This window comes from Sminthopsis crassicaudata, chromosome 1, assembly GCF_048593235.1.
Source record: "Sminthopsis crassicaudata isolate SCR6 chromosome 1, ASM4859323v1, whole genome shotgun sequence".
NCBI lineage: Eukaryota > Metazoa > Chordata > Mammalia > Dasyuromorphia > Dasyuridae > Sminthopsis > Sminthopsis crassicaudata.
In genome coordinates this window covers 412,933,779-412,952,743 of record NC_133617.1, presented here as the reverse complement: position 1 = coordinate 412,952,743, position 18,965 = coordinate 412,933,779, and the positions used below count along the sequence as shown (strand labels likewise).

General features: G+C 38.8%; 1 protein-coding gene across 11 annotated transcripts in view; it reads left to right on the top strand.

The window, feature by feature from the left end:
* Positions 1-8,482: 8,482 nt before the first annotated feature.
* Positions 8,483-18,965, top strand: part of LOC141550006 (transducin-like enhancer protein 1) — a 118,477-nt gene continuing 107,994 nt past the window's right edge. For 9 of the 11 annotated variants that reach the window (XM_074280132.1, XM_074280129.1, XM_074280127.1 and 6 more), the window contains exons 1-4: positions 8,919-9,076; positions 10,243-10,343; positions 11,760-11,823; positions 11,938-11,982. In XM_074280132.1, coding sequence (XP_074136233.1) covers positions 9,053-9,076; positions 10,243-10,343; positions 11,760-11,823; positions 11,938-11,982 — 234 coding nt within the window. In that variant the 5' untranslated portion in view covers positions 8,919-9,052. Of the gene's footprint in view, positions 8,602-8,918; positions 9,077-10,242; positions 10,344-11,759; positions 11,824-11,937; positions 11,983-18,965 lie in introns of those variants that run through there. The other 2 variants (XM_074280126.1, XM_074280121.1) reach the window with 1 other exon arrangement.

Here is an 18,965-nt window from a genome sequence, read left to right as displayed (position 1 = left end):
TATTTCTTTTCTAAAGGGAAAAAAAAAAAAAAAGCCAAGAAAGCAACTATGCAGGGAAGCAGCAACGAAAAGAAAATAAACTTTATTTTCCTCTATCTCATGGTTTCTAAATACTTAACATCCAGAGAATTTGTTCTTTCCTTTTATTGTGGATTTGCTGGTGATTTTGAGCTCGATGCTCCATGTAATAATACACTAGGGGATTGCCAATGTAATGCCCTGATTTATTTAAAGATTTCCATTTTATATTAGTAGATAACCATTGGAGGTAAAATAATCTCTATGGGAGAATTAAGGAAATGGGCTATGAAAAATCAAAACATAAATGATATAAAGGGAAGTTAGGTGATCACACTAAGCTGTAAGTATGAAAGACTGGACTTCAAATCTAGCTTCTGATATTTACTAGTTGCAAGTCACTTTGTCATTGGTTTCACTCAGTTTCTATATCTATAAAATGGAGGTAATAATAGCATCTACATCCTAGGCATAGTGTGAGGATAAAATAAGGCAATCCTTGTAAGATGCTTTGCAAACCTTAAAGTTTGATTCTTCAATGAATTCATTTGGGATTTTTTTTGGCAAAGATATTGGAGTGGTTTGCCATTTCCTTCTCCAGCTCATTTTATAGAGAAAGAAACTAAGGCAAAGAGGTTTAAGTAACTTGACCAGGGTCACACAGATAGCTTCTAGATCATATTTAAACTCAGGAGGATGAGTCTTCCTGACTCCAGGCCTCAACCTACTTCAACCTCCTTGCACTCTAAAATGAAAGTATTATGTGAATGCTAGCTAAATATTAAGATGATGAACAAAGGGGTAATTCAATGCAAGAATACTTGCTTATGTCAGTAAGGACTTTTAATATGTTCAGAATAAAAAGAAATGAGCCTTATTTCTTTCAAATCTTTTTTGGTTCAAAACATTATTAGTTTCTGAACTAGGTGCATTTAATTCCATCTAGCATATAAATTAAATGGGAGGTGAAAGTCACAGGGCCCTAAAACTTTGAGATCTTTGACACCATTTCCAATATATCTCTCTTCCTGTTTCTCAGGTCCTCAGGCACATGAGGCAATATAAGGATTTACACTGGAATCAGAGGGCCTTGGTTCCACATCAAACTCAGATATCTTACTACTTTAGGGAAATCATTCAGTCTCTCCAGGCCTCAGTTTCCTTATCTCTAAAATGAGAGAGCTGGAGTACATGATTTAAATATATTACTGAATATGAACTTTTTATGGGTAAGTTCAACCAGAGTTTTATCTGGTCCCAGAAATTATCAACCACACATTTTAAATGTGAAGTTTAATGAAAAGGTAATTAAAGTAACATTTGAAAAACATAAACACCCTTTCCACTTAACAGAAAACAGACATATCTGTATAGTGGTGGTTAAATAAAATGTTTCTGTCCTTTTGGGTAAGAAGCTCATTGTATTGAATTCTAGAGACTATGGCCTGTACTAACTGGTACATATGCAGGCCTAAGTGCCCCAGAACAAGTGTCAAATGAGTTTCTCTTCAGCTACTTCTTTTCTTTATTCTTTCCTATGCAATTCAGTTTCTGTTGAGCTAAATGCTAAACTGGAGGGGAGGGGAGTAGGGGGGGAAAGAGGACATTGTTCTTTCTCTCATTAGTCTTTGGAATGGGTTCAGGAAAAGTGACTAAATTCAGTGGGTCCCATTATTAATGGTTTGTTCAAATGGCATTTTTTCCCCTACAAAGTCTATACTGTCCTTCTCTTTCAAGGGCATCGCACTTGTAGATGTGGAGAGCCCTGGTAGAAGTGCACTCTGCTTGAACTATTTCAAGAAGACTAATCATGTCTCTATTCTATTTGTGTGAAAAATCTTAAATTAATCAGAATATATTAACACTTAGAAGTTACTCAGCCATGTGTATAATATGTAAATACAGTTATATTGTTCATATATAGACACATTAAGATGCTGTGATGGTATTTATATCTGTGTGTCTATGCTTATTGCTTATATATACATATCCCTTCTGTTACAATTTATGTCTTAAAATATATTTAACAATCTTCTCAAGAAGGCCAAAGGATGATATTTTGAGGGGGTGGTGGTGGTATTTTAGAGATGGCTGGCATGGTCCAGTATCTTTTGAAAGGAGATGACTAGACCTTGAGAGTTTTGTTAAATTGGAGCCTAGAAGCCTAAAACACTCTCTTTCACTAAAGAGTAAATGGATAATCTCTGGCAAGTTTATTCATCTTTTAAACAGTAAACAAAAGGGTGAGTTGAAAACAAACATTTCATTTCCTCGGAGGCTCATTCTTTTCAGTAGAGTTTTTTTTTCCCCTTTCCTCTCACACCTTTTCCCATCCTTAAGTCTTTCTTCCTCCTAAGCTTTGTCTCTTGTACCCAAGCACTGAAGTTGCAAAGGAGATATTTTTAATTATAAGTACTACAGTAATGAATTCAAGTACACTTATTTATCATAAAAGGCTTCCCCATCTGCCTCTAAAGTATGCTTTAAAATGTTGTGTATTTGATAACATTAACACGGAGAATTTTCCATCCGTTAGTGCTAAGCATTTCAGATGCTATTTTTTTTTTTTAAGAGCATGGAGGTAGTTTTAGGCAGAAAGAGTACATTTATGTCTCTCTGTGTGTGAGTGCCTGTGTGGTCTCTTTTCCTAATTTATTTGCACTTCAACCCATTGGGATCAAAATGCAATCCCTGTAGGCAAAGAGAGATTAGGGGGAGGGGGCTCACTTCTCCCTCCTCTTCACACACACACACACACACACACACACACACACACACACACACACACACACATATCCAGAAGGGAAAGCAACTTCTCAAGTACCACAAGTTCTTCTGGCCACTGTACAAATTGTTCCTGAGCATGGAGGGTTTCCAAAAGGCCTAATTAGCAACTCACAGCAAACATTTCTTTGCATTAGCTAATGATCCGGCTACACTTGTAAGCAAACAGTACCAACATATCTAATCAATGCTGAAAAACCAACCAAATGCCTATTAAACATCTGGATGTAATTTTCTAGTTAAAATAAAATGAAAACATATGCAGGTTCCTTTGATCTATGCTTTAAAGAAGAAATTGTTGATAAAAAAAAAATACTGACCAGTCAATGTGTCATTTTCATAAAGTCTAGTCGTTTCTCTTCAAATGCTCCCAATTTAATTTTGTTGGTTTCCTGCAATCTCTAATTTTACCATATTGTGAGAAACCACAAGAGATTCTTTGGATCTGATTTTATTTGAGGTTTTACTGCTGCATGGATCTGCTACTGATTTTTTTTTCTACTTTGCAGTCTTTTTCCTCTTTTTTGTCTCTTTCAGTAAAAGAGCATAGTGAGTAAAAGGTTATAAAGTAATGCTGAGAAAAGTCCCTTTTGGAACCTTTCTGACAGAGTTAGGCTCAAAGAAAAATTCCTAACTAAAAAAAAAAAATTAAATGATGAATAATGAAAGCAGTAACTATTAACTAGAAAGTAGTGAGGATAATGAAAATGGCTTTTTTTTTTTAAAAGCCTGACCCCATTATTATTTGTTTCATAAAAAAGAGGTAATCGTTTTAAGAAGATACATAATTTCTTGGATTCTATGATTAGCTGCCTCAATTAACTTTTTTTTTTTTCATTGCTCTGCACTGCAGAACAGTGGAATAAATCACAGGAAAAGATTTTCTCCTATTAAGGAAACAATACTATCTAGTATCTATAACATCTAGTATTCATTTGGACATGTAGTGGAAATACTTGTGTTATTGGTAGGTTGAAGATTTGATAATCAACAACACATGAATGGGGAAAAATTATCCAGTCCCATCTATGGTAAAATGAAGAGTACCACAATCCTTTGTTTCCTTTGCAGAAAAAAAGATACTATTCATTAGAAGCACAGTTTTACATGGAAACTGAACTTAATATTTTTTCAAGTAAAAACATCATCCATTCATGAATGTTAAGGTTAAAGAAGATTGTGTTTAACAGACTTCAAATAGAAGAGTAGAAATTATGGATTTGCTAAATAGGTACTCTCTATTTTCTTTTAAATAATACTGTAGGCAATCTGCACATATATTATTTATTTAAAACATAAGATTAAAGCTGCTTGATTGTTTAAACACCATCATTTGTAATGCAGTTTGATGAGTTTTGCAGTATAATTATTACAGTCTGACAATCAAGGAGAAAATATGACCTTGAAAAGGGGCAGAGCCTTCTACATCTTACAGGGATGCTGCTCTGAGAAAAGAAGAAACTGGTGAAAAGTAGCCATCATTAGGGCACATAATTAGAGACTTTCAATTGTAAAAGATAATTTTCCAGAGATAACACAGAGAGGAAAATCTGAAAGTCCTGGTGTCTCAACTGCCATAGGTTAGGAAGTAGTTGTCATAAGAGTTTTCTCCAATATAGCCAGGAAAACTTCTAAAAACATTTTAAGTGGATAAAATCACTATAGAATATTTATATTATTATAGGGAATGAAGGTGGAAGGGATAAGGGGGAAATGGAAAGGAGGAAGAATAGAGGGGAAGCAACATTGTTTTTGTTCTTGTTTTAAAATACACTTGTTTTAATGTGTCTGTTTATATCTAATTACCAGTTTGTGCCAGCAGGTTAAAAATTCACACCAACCCATAGCTAGGTAAGCAGATGTGTTGCTATCTCCCTTACCAGTTATCCTCCTATATGCATGGATATCCGTGATATGTTTACACCTTCTACATAAAACTGAACAAAATCCTGAGTGCTGAAGAAAAATTGTTCTAGATTAACATGATGGGAAATAATTTGAACATTGTCTATCAAATCAAAGTGCATCCTTTATATATAGCCACCAAATGTCCTTATCTGTGTCCACAATACAGAGATGAGTGTGTGTATATGTGTGTGTGTGTGTGTGTGTGTGTGTGTATAGTTGCGTTTGAAATGTATTTCTAAAAGGGGTGGGAGAAGCAAGGCTGAATTTATGTCTGGACATAATCTCACAAAAAAAGGAAGTATTGCAACTTCATTTTCCATGTAAACAAGACAAAACACAATGTTTGTGATTATACATGAATGAAAACTCCATTTATTTAGCAGATTGCAGAGATAAAATTCTAAATGTTTAAGAATTTACTATAGGTTTCAAATAAACAGCCTAACAATGTTTGGTTTTCATTTATAATTGAAGTTTGAGGCTTGATACAATCATGAAAAATCAATCTTATAAATGTTTTAAAACTGCAACAGTGAAAGATGTTGCACAAAATGATCCTTTAAATATTTTAAGAACAATGATCTTTGTAAATGTAAGAATCTTTTAAAAATGTGCATCTGTTTAAAAAGCAAAAAATTTAAAAGATTTATTTAAGTTTTTTTAAAGAAGACAATTGGGATTAAAGGAGTCATTAATACTAAAAGACTCTAACTAAATTCCAACATAAGGTACATGTTTGTCAAAGAAATACATTTCCAATTGAAGATATGTTGCCATTTGACAAAGATAACATTCACACACAGGACGTGGAAAGAACTCTACTAAACTCACTAAACTCTATTTTAAACTAAACTGCAAAATTAAAGACTTTCAAGATGGTCTCATACATTTGCACTGACAGAACTGAAAACTACAAATGCATCCTATTTATGCAAGATCTTTGAGCTGAAATTCCATCTTCTCTCAATTCCAGCTATGTCACTTACCCAATATTACCTGAAATATTTCAGTGTTCTTTTACCACCAAAACTATTGGGGGGGAAGGGGAGTCAGGTTGGTCAGTGCACAAGTCCGAATTACATGATGTCTTCCTTTCTTTTTCAGCTTTAGCAGAGAGTGCTGGTAACTGGGCTGTAGAGCTCTTAAGAGTTAGGGGTTGATTCACAACATAGGCCGGGTAGAATTTTCAAACAGGATGAGCTCATAACAAGTAACAGGAATTTTCGGACGTATGATTTGTGTCGCTGGTCCTTTTTCTAGCTTTCTGCTAAATAAAACCTCTGTGGTTTTAGAAAGGTGCTTTGAGATCTTATTTTAAAAAATGCCACGTAATTTCAGCGTGGGTGTTTTATGTGAAAATGCTTAGAAACGAGGCAAACAGCCAAGCCTTCTCCACTTGGCCTTTTCATCAAGTGCATAAGCTATCCTTTTGTGTTCGTGAAAAGGTAGCTATTGGTAAAAAAAAAAAAAAAAAAAAAAAACAACAAACAAACAAACAAACAAACAAAAAACAATCGTTAAAGACTGTTTTGAATGTGACCTCGCTTTCAAAGTAATAATATCAAACGAGTGGCTTCCAAGGGGGGGTGGGGAGTGTTCTCCTTTAACTACCCTCAATTCCCAATCATAACAAGACGGTCTGCCTCACTGGGTTACTTTCACAGATATTTGAACCGGTTTTTTTAAGTGAAAAAAAGAAAACGAGAGAATTTTTAAAGCCACACATTATTATTGACACTACTCTTCGCCCCCTCTCCCCTTCTCCCTTTTCTCTCCAGAACGCGCCCGCGCGCTCACTCTTCCCACGTTACTTTGATTGACAGCTCGGTACTGCCGCTCTCCTTCCCACCGACCTTCCCATTTTCTGTGCCAATCTCAACGTTCCCCCGCTTCCTATTGGCTGGCCTGGGCGTCCCGCAGCTCCTCTAGGAACGCTTCCTCGCGGAGCTGGGGAGAGCGAGGCTGGGCGGAGGGGGAGGGAGGAGAGACTGGGGAGACAGTGCTGATGGAAGAGAGAAGAGGAGGGAGAATGGTGAAGTGGGCGGTGGTGAGGTGGGGGAGGATGGGGGGAAGGACGAGTCTGGTATTGCTCTGCAATAGGACGATGGGAGACGTGTCGTCAGGATCCCACGTTGGATCGTGGAACGGAGGATTGGTTGGGCCGGGACTCCTTCTTCTCCTCCTACCCCTCATCCACACGGACTACATCCTCTGCTCTTCGTCCCCTTTCCCCCCTCCCAGCTCGCGCCAGGGTGGGCGGGGCCGGCTGCTGGTTAGCTAGAGGAGTGTGAAACCGCGTGTTAATGTTACCAGCGCGAGAGGCGCAGGCGGCGGCGGCGGCGGCGGCGGCAGCAGCGGCGGCGGAGGAGGTTTGAGCAGGGGCAAGGGCAGGAGCAGGAGCAGGAGCAGGAGCAGGAGCAGGAACAGGGGCAGGAACAGGGGCAGAAGCAGAAGCAGGGGCAGAAGCAGGAGCGGGAGCAAGAAGAGCTGGAGCCGGAGCAGCAGCGGCGGATACATTTCTGTCCAGTTTCTTGAGAGGCGGCTGATTGCTACCGGCTCGGTGGCATTTCCTTGACCGGCAGCAGCAGTAGCATCACCGGCCGTCGAGACCCTGGCAGCTGAACACATCAATTTACCTCATTCCGACTCCCTGTGCACTCTCTGACTTCCGATAGCTTTGTGGAGTTGTTTGTTTGCAAGAAAGAAAGAAAGAAAAGAAAAAAGAAGGGAAAAAAAAGCAGAGAAGATCATCAGTGAGCGAACGACTTTGCTCCGTGGATTTTTCTCAATCGTCCCTCGGTTTATGGATGTTGTCCCCGGGATTCCAGGGGAACTTTACTTGTGGCTGGAGCGTCGACTGTTAAAAGGAAAACAGAAAAAAGGAGGGGGGCACCAGGGTGGAAAAGGAAAAGAAAAGGATTAGCAGCGCCACAAGACTCAGGGGCTGCGGGGCTGCACGGAAGTCTGGATGTGAGGAGATGCTTTGGCTGCTGTGGCTGCTGCCAGGGTGTGTGTGAGTCGCTCCCCGATGTGCTCCCGGCGCGAGGAGGAGGCGGCGGCAGCAGCTGGAAGGCTGCTGCACTCGGGAGGGCGGGCAGCACCCTTCTGAGTAACTGAGAATTACCCCACCTCGTTTGCTTTTTCTGCTACTACCGAGGATTTTTCTGCTACGGCACAAGAAGACTATTGCCTGTACCTACCACCACCAACCACCTAGTTCTTCGCTTCCACTTGTTTTAGTTGTTGGGATTTTTTGTTGTTGGAATCTTCACTTCAAGACTGTTTAAGTGCATATACTGCGTGGCCACCCCTTCCTCTCGAGCGCTCTCTTTCTGCACTTTCCTTGCATCATTTACCCTTCTCTGTGGTTGCTAGTGATCACTTGGCTCTGAGCCTCCACCCGGGGCTCTGTGTGTGTGTGTGTGTGTGTCCACGTCCTCCTGGGAGCGCCTTTGAGCCTAACCGGCCTGAGTGTGTATGTGTACGCTTATATGTGAGTGATCCTGTGTTCTCCTTTGCACCCACAAGCCCCTGTCTGGGCGGCGTGGGTTGACAGTTCCTTCCAAATTCGCCTCGGGTCTGCACTCACTGGATTCGTCTTTAACCCTAGAAGTCCCCCGCTTGCACGGGGGTTTCCGGTCCCTTGATTGTTTGTTTTTGTTAGGGGTGGGGGGTGGGGCAGCGATCTTTTGCCACCTGCAAGTTGCCCCCCACGGAGCAAGGGCGGGAGGAGGGGGGAGAAAGACTAGATTGATTTGCCCTGGACCTGCGCAGCTCGCGCATCTGAGGGGAGTGGTTGCTGTGGGGGAGTTAACCTTGGTCCCGGCTTTGGCCGTCGGGGGAGGAAGACTTGTGCGCCCACCGTCTCTCCCATCTCTCCGCCGGAACTGGGTGATTCCATTGTCCATCTCGGGTCTCTCCTCTTTTTCTCAAAGCCCAGAAACTCTCCTCTTCCCTCCCCCACTCCCCGAGGCCGGGCGGGAGACGTTGGCCCCTGTGGGAGGTGGGGGCGGTGAGCAGGAAGAGAGGGAAATGTGGCCCTGAGCTCTGGGAGGCAGTGTCCCACCCGGCGGCCCGGCCCAGTCCGGCCTTGGGCAGCCCAAGTAGCCCAACTCCGGTTCTGGTCCTGCCTGGTTGTTGTGCGTGCGTGTCTGTATGTGCGTGTAATGTCAGTGTCTATGCGCGCGCGCTTGTGTATGCATGTCTAACGCGCACCTCCCTCCCCCTTTGCTTGGGTCTTCTTTCTTTCTTCCTGTCTAAATTTTTCTCGGCGGGATTAAAGTTGGAAATTGAGCGGAGAATTGAGCTGCCCAGGAGCAAGGCAGCGGCTGCCGTCAGAGCGATGTTCCCGCAAAGCCGGCACCCGGTAAGGAGCGCCGGGGCCCTGGGCGTATGCTGAAGGGTTTGGGGGGGGGGGGGGAGTATAAAAACGTTTTGAGGTTGGGGGAGGCGCTGTTCTGGCGTTATGCTGGGCTCTTTATAATATCCGTCCTGCCTTTACCTACCTTCTTCCCGCAGGGATCGGGGCTGTTTAGGTTGGGCTCTCTGGAGTTCCCGGCCCTAATTCCCGCTTTGGGTGCGGGTGCGGGGGTGGGGGTGGGGGTAAGAAGTGGTGGAAGATGCCGCGTGGGTTTTGTTTTGTTTTCCTCTTTGAATAATTGGGTGGAGGCAGAAATAGATTTCTGAGCACCTTTTATTCCCCCCCCCCCCTTTTAATTTTCTTCTTTCTACCTCTAAAGCCTGCACTTAGGCCAGGAGGATAGGGGGACGGGGACTGAGAAGCTTCTTCGATTTTCCCCATATATAACCCTTCTTTTCCTATCCCATGGATATGAGAGGATTTTTAGCTTTCTCCCTTCTCTCGCCCCCTCTCCCAGTAGCTGGCCCCCACTTTGTCCCTCTTTGTTCACTCTTATTTACATGTCAATTGTAGTCCTGAATCTTGTGGGACTGGGACGGGCCCTGGTCCTCTTAGATGACTCTGGGAATTGAGAGTATGGGGGCGGGGGTAGTTGTTCCTCTACTTGTGTCCCTAGGGCTGTTAACCTTTTATTGCCTAAGGGAGGGGCGGGCACCCATCATTTCCTTCGGCTTCCCTGACCCTTTCGGAGAAGGATGCTACTTCAGCCTAAATTACTGAGGTATCCCCTTTCAGACCCCATCTGTCCCTAGGAGTGGGATGGGGAGGGATAGGAGTAGATTTTCGACTCACCTTCTATACCCTTTGGGAGTTTAGGCAAACGGGATGGGGGCAGGGAAAAAGCATTGCCATCTGCCTCCCCCAAAGAAAATAGAAAAAAAAAAAGTTTCTTTTTTACCTTCGACAGCCGATAACTTTTGTTTTGGTTTTGTCTGTTTCTGTCTCTGTTTCTATCTCTGTCTCTGTCACTCTTCTCTCCCCCCCTTCTCCCTCTCTCCCCCTCCCCTTTTCCTCCCCTCCCCTAATCTCATTCCCTACCCCCCCCTCACCTCTTTCCTATCCCTCCTCTTGTTGATGTGCATCTATGCACACCCATCCCACATCCCCTCCAGACGCCGCACCAGGCTGCAGGTCAGCCCTTTAAATTCACCATCCCGGAGTCCCTGGATCGGATCAAAGAGGAGTTTCAGTTCCTGCAGGCTCAGTATCACAGGTGCGTGCAGCGGGCACAGCGAGTGCTTTAAGTCCTGAGCCGACCCTGTCCATCCCTGGCCTGGGGGGGCTGGATATCAGGGTGGAATGTATTTGACTTAGTGGGGGGTTGGGAGGGGGTTCTGTGATTTTCTTTTTTCCTTCCTTACTGTCTTATCCCTGAGGTGGCAGCTGTATTTAGTACTTGTGTCCAGGTGGTGGCGTGTGGAATCACAGTTAAAACCTGTCATTCACTTTTCTCTTCCCCCGCCCCCCTTTCTTGGCTTTTCTCAGTCATCCTTTTTTTTCCTCATCCCCTCCTCCTATTGTTTCAGCCCCCTGTTTGCTGCAGTTCAAATGAGCTCTTTTTCTCGTGTTTTGGGGTTGCATGAGAACCGTCAATATTTGCCCTTCATTTATTTATTTTGCAACAGGCTGAGCCGAAAACTCTGGCTCAATCAGTGTCTTAGTCTTGGAATGCAAGGGACAAATGCAATGTTGAAATAACTCTTGGTTATGTTGGGAGATAGAGTTGTATAAAGCAAAGTTCATTGTGGAAAGCTTACTCCTTTTAAACATTTATTGTTGTTGGGCCATTTACATTGAGACTGACTTTGAAGATCCAAAAAATAAATAGAATTTCAAGTTCCCGTTTTGTTTCTGATGTTTCTCCACATAATGCTTGAATACAAGTATAGAATTACTATCCAAATCAGTGAGAATTTTAACAAATGGAAGAAATGATGTTGTGGAATGTTCTTAAGAGCTTAAAAAACTAAGAAATTAGCTTTCATACTTTAAGGATAAGTTCCATCACAATTTAAGTTAAATTCAGCAGAAAGTATGAGGTGACCATTTAAATCAGAAATATGGATGAATCCTTTTTTTTTTCCCTCCAGAAATATCCAGTATTCTGTTTACATCATGTATTTATCTAATCACACTATTTCCAGCGTTATACTATTCCATTGGCTACCTGACATGTTTTTAGTGTGTTTTAAAGACAAAGGTAAAACTAGCTAAGTTATGGAATGGTAATTTCTTAATTAAAAACTTAAAACTTGGATGTTTTGACAGTCAAAAAAATGTGTTATTTGAAGTTCAAGTTTCTATCAAGAAGTTAATTACCTAAACCATTAACCTAAATTAAAATTTAACTGATCATGAATTTGTTAACTACTTGTCAAGATTACTTTTGTCCTCTATCTGGAATTGTGTATGTTCTAAGAATGAATCACAGTGGAATGAATTGTACATAAATTCATTTTACTTGTATTCTCTATTAAATACAAGGACAAAGCTTTTGGGTGTTTACTTTGATAGTTTATAGTTTTTTTCTAAATTGGTCTGTGTTTTTACTTGAAGTGCAAATATGTGAGACAGATGTTAAAACAAGTGACATAATGTTTACATGAAGTTGCCTGTTTTGTTTTTGTAGCCTTAAATTGGAATGTGAGAAATTGGCAAGTGAAAAGACAGAAATGCAGAGACATTATGTGATGGTAGGTATCAAAGATTTATTTTTTTTTCTTTTCACATAACATAACAAATATATTTTCTTAATATTTCTTAACATGAGTTAGTGAAAATTTTAATCCTCTTTCTTTTCTTCACAGTATTATGAAATGTCATATGGATTAAACATTGAAATGCATAAACAGGTAAGATTTTTAAGTGAATTCCAAATTGAGACTAAGAATTAGTTTATGGTTATAATTCTGGCATTAATTTTGGTAATAGGTGACTTAAAGACATTTGTAGATCTCATCCAGTTTATCAAAGAATCAGAGTCTTAGAGTTAGGATAGCTTCTTTTTTTTTAAACAAAAAGGAAACTGAGACCTAGAAGTGGTTTGAACATATGGTTCGGATTTGAACCTTACTTGTAAGACAATCTCTACATTCGGCATTCTTTTCTCCTGTACCACACTTTATCCTGATAATTATTTGGCAGAAGTTCTTTGTCTCGGTGTTTTTGCAGAAAAATCAAAATCTCTAGGTAAAAGAGGTACAGAAAATAATAAGCTCTGTTGTTTATAGGAAAATAAAAATTGACTGTACTTCAATGCATGGATAGGTTTATGCTTACCATTTGAATATTGCAAGTGAATAGCTTGAAATCACACACATATTGTTGAGTCATAGGACTAAGTCAGTGTGGCAGAATGCTTAGAAAGGATAATCAGGACATGGGTTTAAATTTGGCCTCATGGGTCTTAGCTCAAGTCACTTGATTTCTCTGTCTCACTTTGATCATCTCTAAATAAGAAAAAAAATGGTTGTACCGCTTGCCTTCCAAGAAGGCAATTACTTTTTATTATTTAAAGCTCTTTGCAAGCCTAAGACCACTTACAAATGTCAATTAACACAATAATATTATAGCACCTAGAATCAAACAACCTTAGAGATCATTTATTAAACTCCATTTTTTAAGGTGAGAGAATGAAGAAAGAACCAAGGGAAAGGGAAATAACTTGTTCAAGGTCACACATGTAGCAAAAGGCAGATCAGGGCTTTGAAATCATGTACTTTTTGATTCAAAATTTCTGCTATAAATAAATATTGTTGTACCCTCTTAGAAAAGTAGAAGAGCAAATTGCGTAAAAGAACTTCTTTTCATTAATGTGGTATGAAGAACTATATAGCAAGTACTTATTTTCTTTTGTAGTTTTTTTTTTTTTTTTTTTTGGTGCTGCGCAAAAAAAAAACAAAAACATTTTGATGACTTGTTAGTAAACATATCTTTAAAAAGAACTTAGTAAATGAAGTCTTTAATCTGGGAGGAAAAAAAATCCTTTTATAGATGTAGCATATGTTGATAGTAGCTTGAGTTCCTAGTGGTTTTAAAAGCCTGGAAAGATTAGTGACTGGGAAAGCTCTGGTTATGACTATGAGTTTGCAAGTTCCCATAAAATTCACACTTATGGCTACTATAATGGTGAATAAAAAGAGTATTGAACTGGAACAAGGCACTAAGGACCTCATAAGAGAAGAAAAGCTAAATGATTGCTCAGCCCAAAGGACCCTCAATTGAGTAGTCATTGTCTGCCAAAGAAAGCATTAATGGCAGGGTGTAAGTATTCGGTAGATATGCTGACGTTCACTTTTTCATCAGGAGACTGGTACAATAAGTCTTTCAGAAATCGATTGCCTCTTAAAAAAAATTATCATTAGATGAAGTTGCACAGTTGGACACATTTCAAAGTGCAACAATACAATTCTTGCTTGATGTATATGTGCTATTTCATCTAAAACCCTTGTTTCATTAAATTAAAGAGCATGGCTGACCGGCTAGGGCACAGTGAAGAAATTGATTAGTTCAGGCTTCAGATCTTCACTATATTCAAAGACTTTCATTAAGCAAGTGTGTTTCAGAGTTGAATTCCGCTTTTGTAACTCTGAACTCTTTGATTCTTTATAATTCGTTGCAGATTTTGATAATGCTGAGATGTAGTTTTGGAAATCCTGTTTTCAGCTATGTTTGGGAGGAGATAGTCTAATTTTCTTTATTTGGACTAATTATGTTTTAAAGCAATTTTTTCGAAGTAAACTTTATAATGTATTCAGAATTGTTTGGGCTTTTTGTTGTTGCAAATAACAATTGCCTTATCATCAGGAATTGTAAACTTGGTGGTTGCACAGGTCAGAAAGAGTCCTGGATAAGTTTTTTTTTTTTGGGGGGGGGGTCTTTTTTTTTTTTTTTTTTGGTAGCATATGAGAATTCACAAACTTTTGTCACAGAATTATGCCTACTTGCTAATTTGATTTTTTTTTAAAATGGCATTAAAAGACAAAATTTGTATACTGAACAGAATGAATAATAAAAGGTTGTTTTATTTTGAACTCATAAAATTAGAGAATTTAATAGCCAGAGCTATTAGTACTGCTAGAGCTCCTGTTTTTCAAAAAAAAGATCACTGTGCTCATGTTAGGTTTATTGCTGAATTTAAATAATATGTATTATTTTTTATGCCTATATTTAGTTGTATGACATTTCTTTTTCCTTAAAGAAAAAAGAGATGTGTCAGAAATGTGTGTGTGGTGGGTGTTAAGAAATGTGTTTGGGAGTTATATCTCTGTGCATATATTCCATGGGCAATTATGTGTGAGAACATGAATGAATATTTTGTGTCTACATGTAAGTATATATTATATGGTATATTATGTGTAACTAGTTTAGTAATTTGAAAAGTGTAAAAGCTTATATGTTCTTTTTTTAAAATAGCAGTCTTAAATCTCTTTAATTCTATTTGTATTGTAAATGATGACAGACCTTCAACTACAGTGATGCAAGGTTTGGCTCTGCTATGATTCAGTGTTAAAGTAGCCTTACAATTAAAAAAAAAAATCTTTCTGAATGTCACGCATTAATAATAAGTTCTGAGGAGGCATTGGGTAGCTAGTAATCATAATTCTTATTAAAACTGGTGACGTCTAGCCCCTAGGGTGTAGCCAGGCTCAAATTGATGCTTTTTTGCTGCCTGATCACCAGCGTGGCCTAAGTGCTCATTATGTTGTAGAGAGGCCTTTGGAGCTCTCATTACGTTTGACAGGAATTCTCTCTAGGGGGAAACTGGGCATTAGCTAGACTCCTGACAGGCTGAAATTATTCCCGCTTTATGGCTTATAACCAAATGCTAGCAAGGCATCATCAGGGGACACAAAAAATTGTCATTTCTGACAACATCTTTGTTACTGAAAAATGCAGTGATGGGGAAACTTTCCACAGAACAGGTTTTAATGTTCTTAAGGCTTGTTTCCTGTGTAAGAGATTGCTTCTCTTCCTCTGCTGCTTCTCTCCACTCCTATGCCTTTCAGAGTGTTGGTTGGATTTTGTATTCTCTAGTGTCATCATACTACCAAGTCCCTGACAGTCTTTAAATGGAACTGTCATCCAAATCAAGAATGGTCGACACAGGTTTGTTGTATATATTCCATGTTAATATTGTTTCAATGTTTATTAGTTTTTTAATTGACTACAATAAATTCATGAAGTCTGAATTGTGTTTTGAATTCTAAATCTTTTGGTATTAAAAAGAATATTTCATACCATAATTCATAAGTAAAAGCTCATGTGAAATGAGAATGAGCTAAAATGGAAACTACTGTTATTTTTTGCAGCTGATACCTAAATAGCAGTGAATGAACTTTGGTTTCATCATCTGTAAAATGGGAATAATTCTTATCACTTGATGAGTTTAAGACTCAGAAAGTTGCTGACTTGCTAGATGCTTTGTAAGCTTGAAAGTAATTCTAAAGAGATGTCCCTTATCTTTGGTAGGTGTGCACTGAGTTCATGTGACAAACTATTAGGGCTGAGTGGCTCTGGTATTTTTGTGCTTTGGGGCATCTTTATTCAAAGATCTCCCTACACATGGGCAAAAAAGCCATTTGAAAGATAACATAATTCTGTCATTAAAAGGCACCAAGGATATTGACATAGCATGGTGAAAGCTTTTGAAGTCCTAGCACTGGGTTAGAATATGTCAGAATTACAGTAACTTCCTTGTTTCAGAGAGGTTAAAATTGAGACCTGCGGGGAATAAGGCACGCATATAAGCACGCCAGGTCAGTAAGCTGTAGAGCTAAGAGGCAAATCCCAATTTCCTAGCACTAGGATATAATGGGCGTTCTTGCTGTTCCTATATACTTTTATAGCCGCTTTTTTTCTTGTTTGCTGTGCTCTTCTTTTGAGTCAATATTGGGCAGGCATTTGTGAGGACAGGCCTGAGTTAGGGATATTGTGGAATAGGGCTGAGCTCATCCGGGTCTGCAGAAAACTCAGTCCATGACCTTGGTTTCTTTCACTAGTATAGTGTCGTAACCAGCTGAGAGCTGGCTCAACTAAAATTTAGCATCCTGAGAGACATGAACAAAAAAAACCCTACATCTGAAAACATGTGACCTTTCTGGGATGCTTAATGTTTTTTTTTAGCAGTTTTATTTTTATTTGCAAAAGACAGGATTACGTTTGTTCCTATCTTCATTAGAATGTTGACTCTATATAGTGTGTATGTTAATGTGTAGATGAGCTAAGCAGATTGTAGAGAGGAGCCTCTTTTTTGGTGTCTTGGATCCCTTTTAGAGTCTGAAAAGCCTTTGGACCCTTCTCAGAATAGTTCTTTTTTTAAATATAAAAAGCGAAGAGGATGCTAAATTTCATTTAGAGGTTAGATGTAAAAGTAAAAGATGTTTCGTTTTTGTTTTATTTCATTTTTTCTATCTGAGTTTATAGAGCCTCTGACATCTGTAACCCACCCCTAGTGAGTCTGTGGACTCCAGGTAAAGAACACCTGGGGTAGTATGTTGACACTAAGCCCTTCTGAGAAAAAGTGTTTTGTGTATAGGTTAAATTTTGGGGGATTATGGGAACAGTGAGGTCAGGTGGGAAGAAAAAAACCTATGATCTTGCATTCATTACTTAGCAATAGTAGTGGATGAGACTAACAAACATTCAGAGGTGTAGCTGTTTTATGAGTTTTGTAAAAGTTTCTTATTTTTTAAAATAGATCTTTTCCATCTTTTTATTTTTGGTTTCATGTACAGATTTATTCTTTAGACATGAATGTTTACTTCTACTGCCTGAAAGTTGTTACTTCTACTACTTTCTTTTATCCTTTTTTTTTTTTTTTCCCCCTTCTGGTTTTACACTTGAGTAAGATTGCTTTTTAGGTCAGAAATCTATGCCCAGGAAATGTTTGCATGCCAAAGTATTGGTATTAAGGATTAAACTCCATCAAGTGCTAATAGGGAAGTAGTACAAGATGTCTTGCTGTCATCAAGTATAAGAATGGGGAGAAAGAGAGTGTGTGTGTATGTATTTACAAGCCATATCAATTCTTTCTAAGAATAAGTTGGAAATAAAGCTTCCAAGTATATTTTAAAATCCAGTTCGTTAAGGTTAGGATTAGCCTTTGTTCATTGGCAAGCAGCCAAAGAAAGATTCATCACTTTTGAACTTACTGACAAAACTATAAACCACCAACAGTGTGTTTGCTTCCATTCCAAAAGTTGAGAAGGGAGTAAGTCTTTGGTTTTGGAGGTGGAATGTTTTAATTGAGACATCCTTTCTTAATTCGATTTGGCTTAGAGAGAGACCTAGAACAATCATCATTTAACATATTATTTTTGGTTTTCAGTTTCCTCATTTGCAAAATATGGGGGGAATGAGTGTAAAGCATTGTTTAGTCTCTTTCAGCTCTTTCTAGAAGTCTTTATCATCATTTGTTAGAAAAACTAATGTTGCTCACAGAAAAGCTTTTAAAAAGGAACATGGAATGGAAATTGTTAGTCCACACCAGATGCCAAATGAAGCCAGTCTTAAGCCAGGGGGCTTAAGATAATGTTTTCCCAACTAATGTTGAGTAATAAGCCCCATAAGAAAACCTGTCCCTTTAGTAAACATTATGTAAAGAAGTCTTGTTGAATGATACTGAAACTCAAGGCAAACTCATTTATTTAGTGAACTTTTTCTCTGAAACTAGTTGAAGTTTTTGTTGATCTCTTATGAAAACATTGTAGTGGATTGAAGTGGGGTGGAGGGAGAGAACAAATTTAAGCTTAGTTAAATCTCTTGGGTTGGTTAATAAGTTGTGTGTTTGTGTTTTTTTACTTTTGTATTTAATTGAAAGATAAATTTAAACTGACTGATTTACTTTCAATTAAATCAGAATAACCTTTATTAAATGCCTGTGTATAAGCATTGAGGACTAAAAAACCAAAACAAACCAGAAAGACCTTTAAATCCTTGCCTTCAAAGAACTTATATTCCATTGCTTCAGTCTATGACCAATTTAATTGATTTTTTAAAATGAATTTTCAGATAACTTTGGAAAGAAGCCTTTTTAAAACCGAAAATACAAATCTTTGAACTATTTAGGTCTTATTCTAAGAGTGAGAAATAGAGGGTTGATGCATTACTGAGTTATAGCATTATAGAACCTCAGAATTAAAAGATACTTCAAAGAACTAGTCTAATTTGTACTCACATTGTATCTCCCATCACCATTATTTCTGACCAAGTGGCTATCTGGTTTCTGAGAACCTAGAGTCATAATAAATAGGCAAGTAAATGGTGTAGTGAATATAGATCTACATTTCAGTCCATTCTCAAATACTTATTAGCTATGTGATCCTAGGCAAATCACTTAATCTCTGTTTGCCTCCATTTCCTAATCTGTAAATTGGAGATGATGATAATAGAATCTACCTTCCAGGGTAGAAGATCAACTGACATATTATTTGTAAAGCATTTTGCAAACCTTAAAGCAGTACTGTATATAATGCTGTTTTTATTATTAAGAACTTGGTATCTGTTGAAATATAGCCTATTCCATTTAGAGAGTTTTAATTATTAAGTTCAGCTAGGTGGTGCAGTGGATAGAGTTCTGAGTATGTAGTCAGGAAGATGTAAGTTCAAATCCAAACTCAAGACATTTAATAGCTATGATTACCTGGCACAAGTGATCACCTGGGCAAGTGATGTCACCCTGTTTGCCTCAGAAGGAAAGAGTTGGACATGACCAAAATCATTGAACAATAGCAATTATTAAGAAGTCTTTCCATTGAGCTAAAATTTGACTTCCCTATAACTTCTGCCTTTTGGTTTTAATTCTGCCCTAAAAAATAATTCATCTTTCACATGA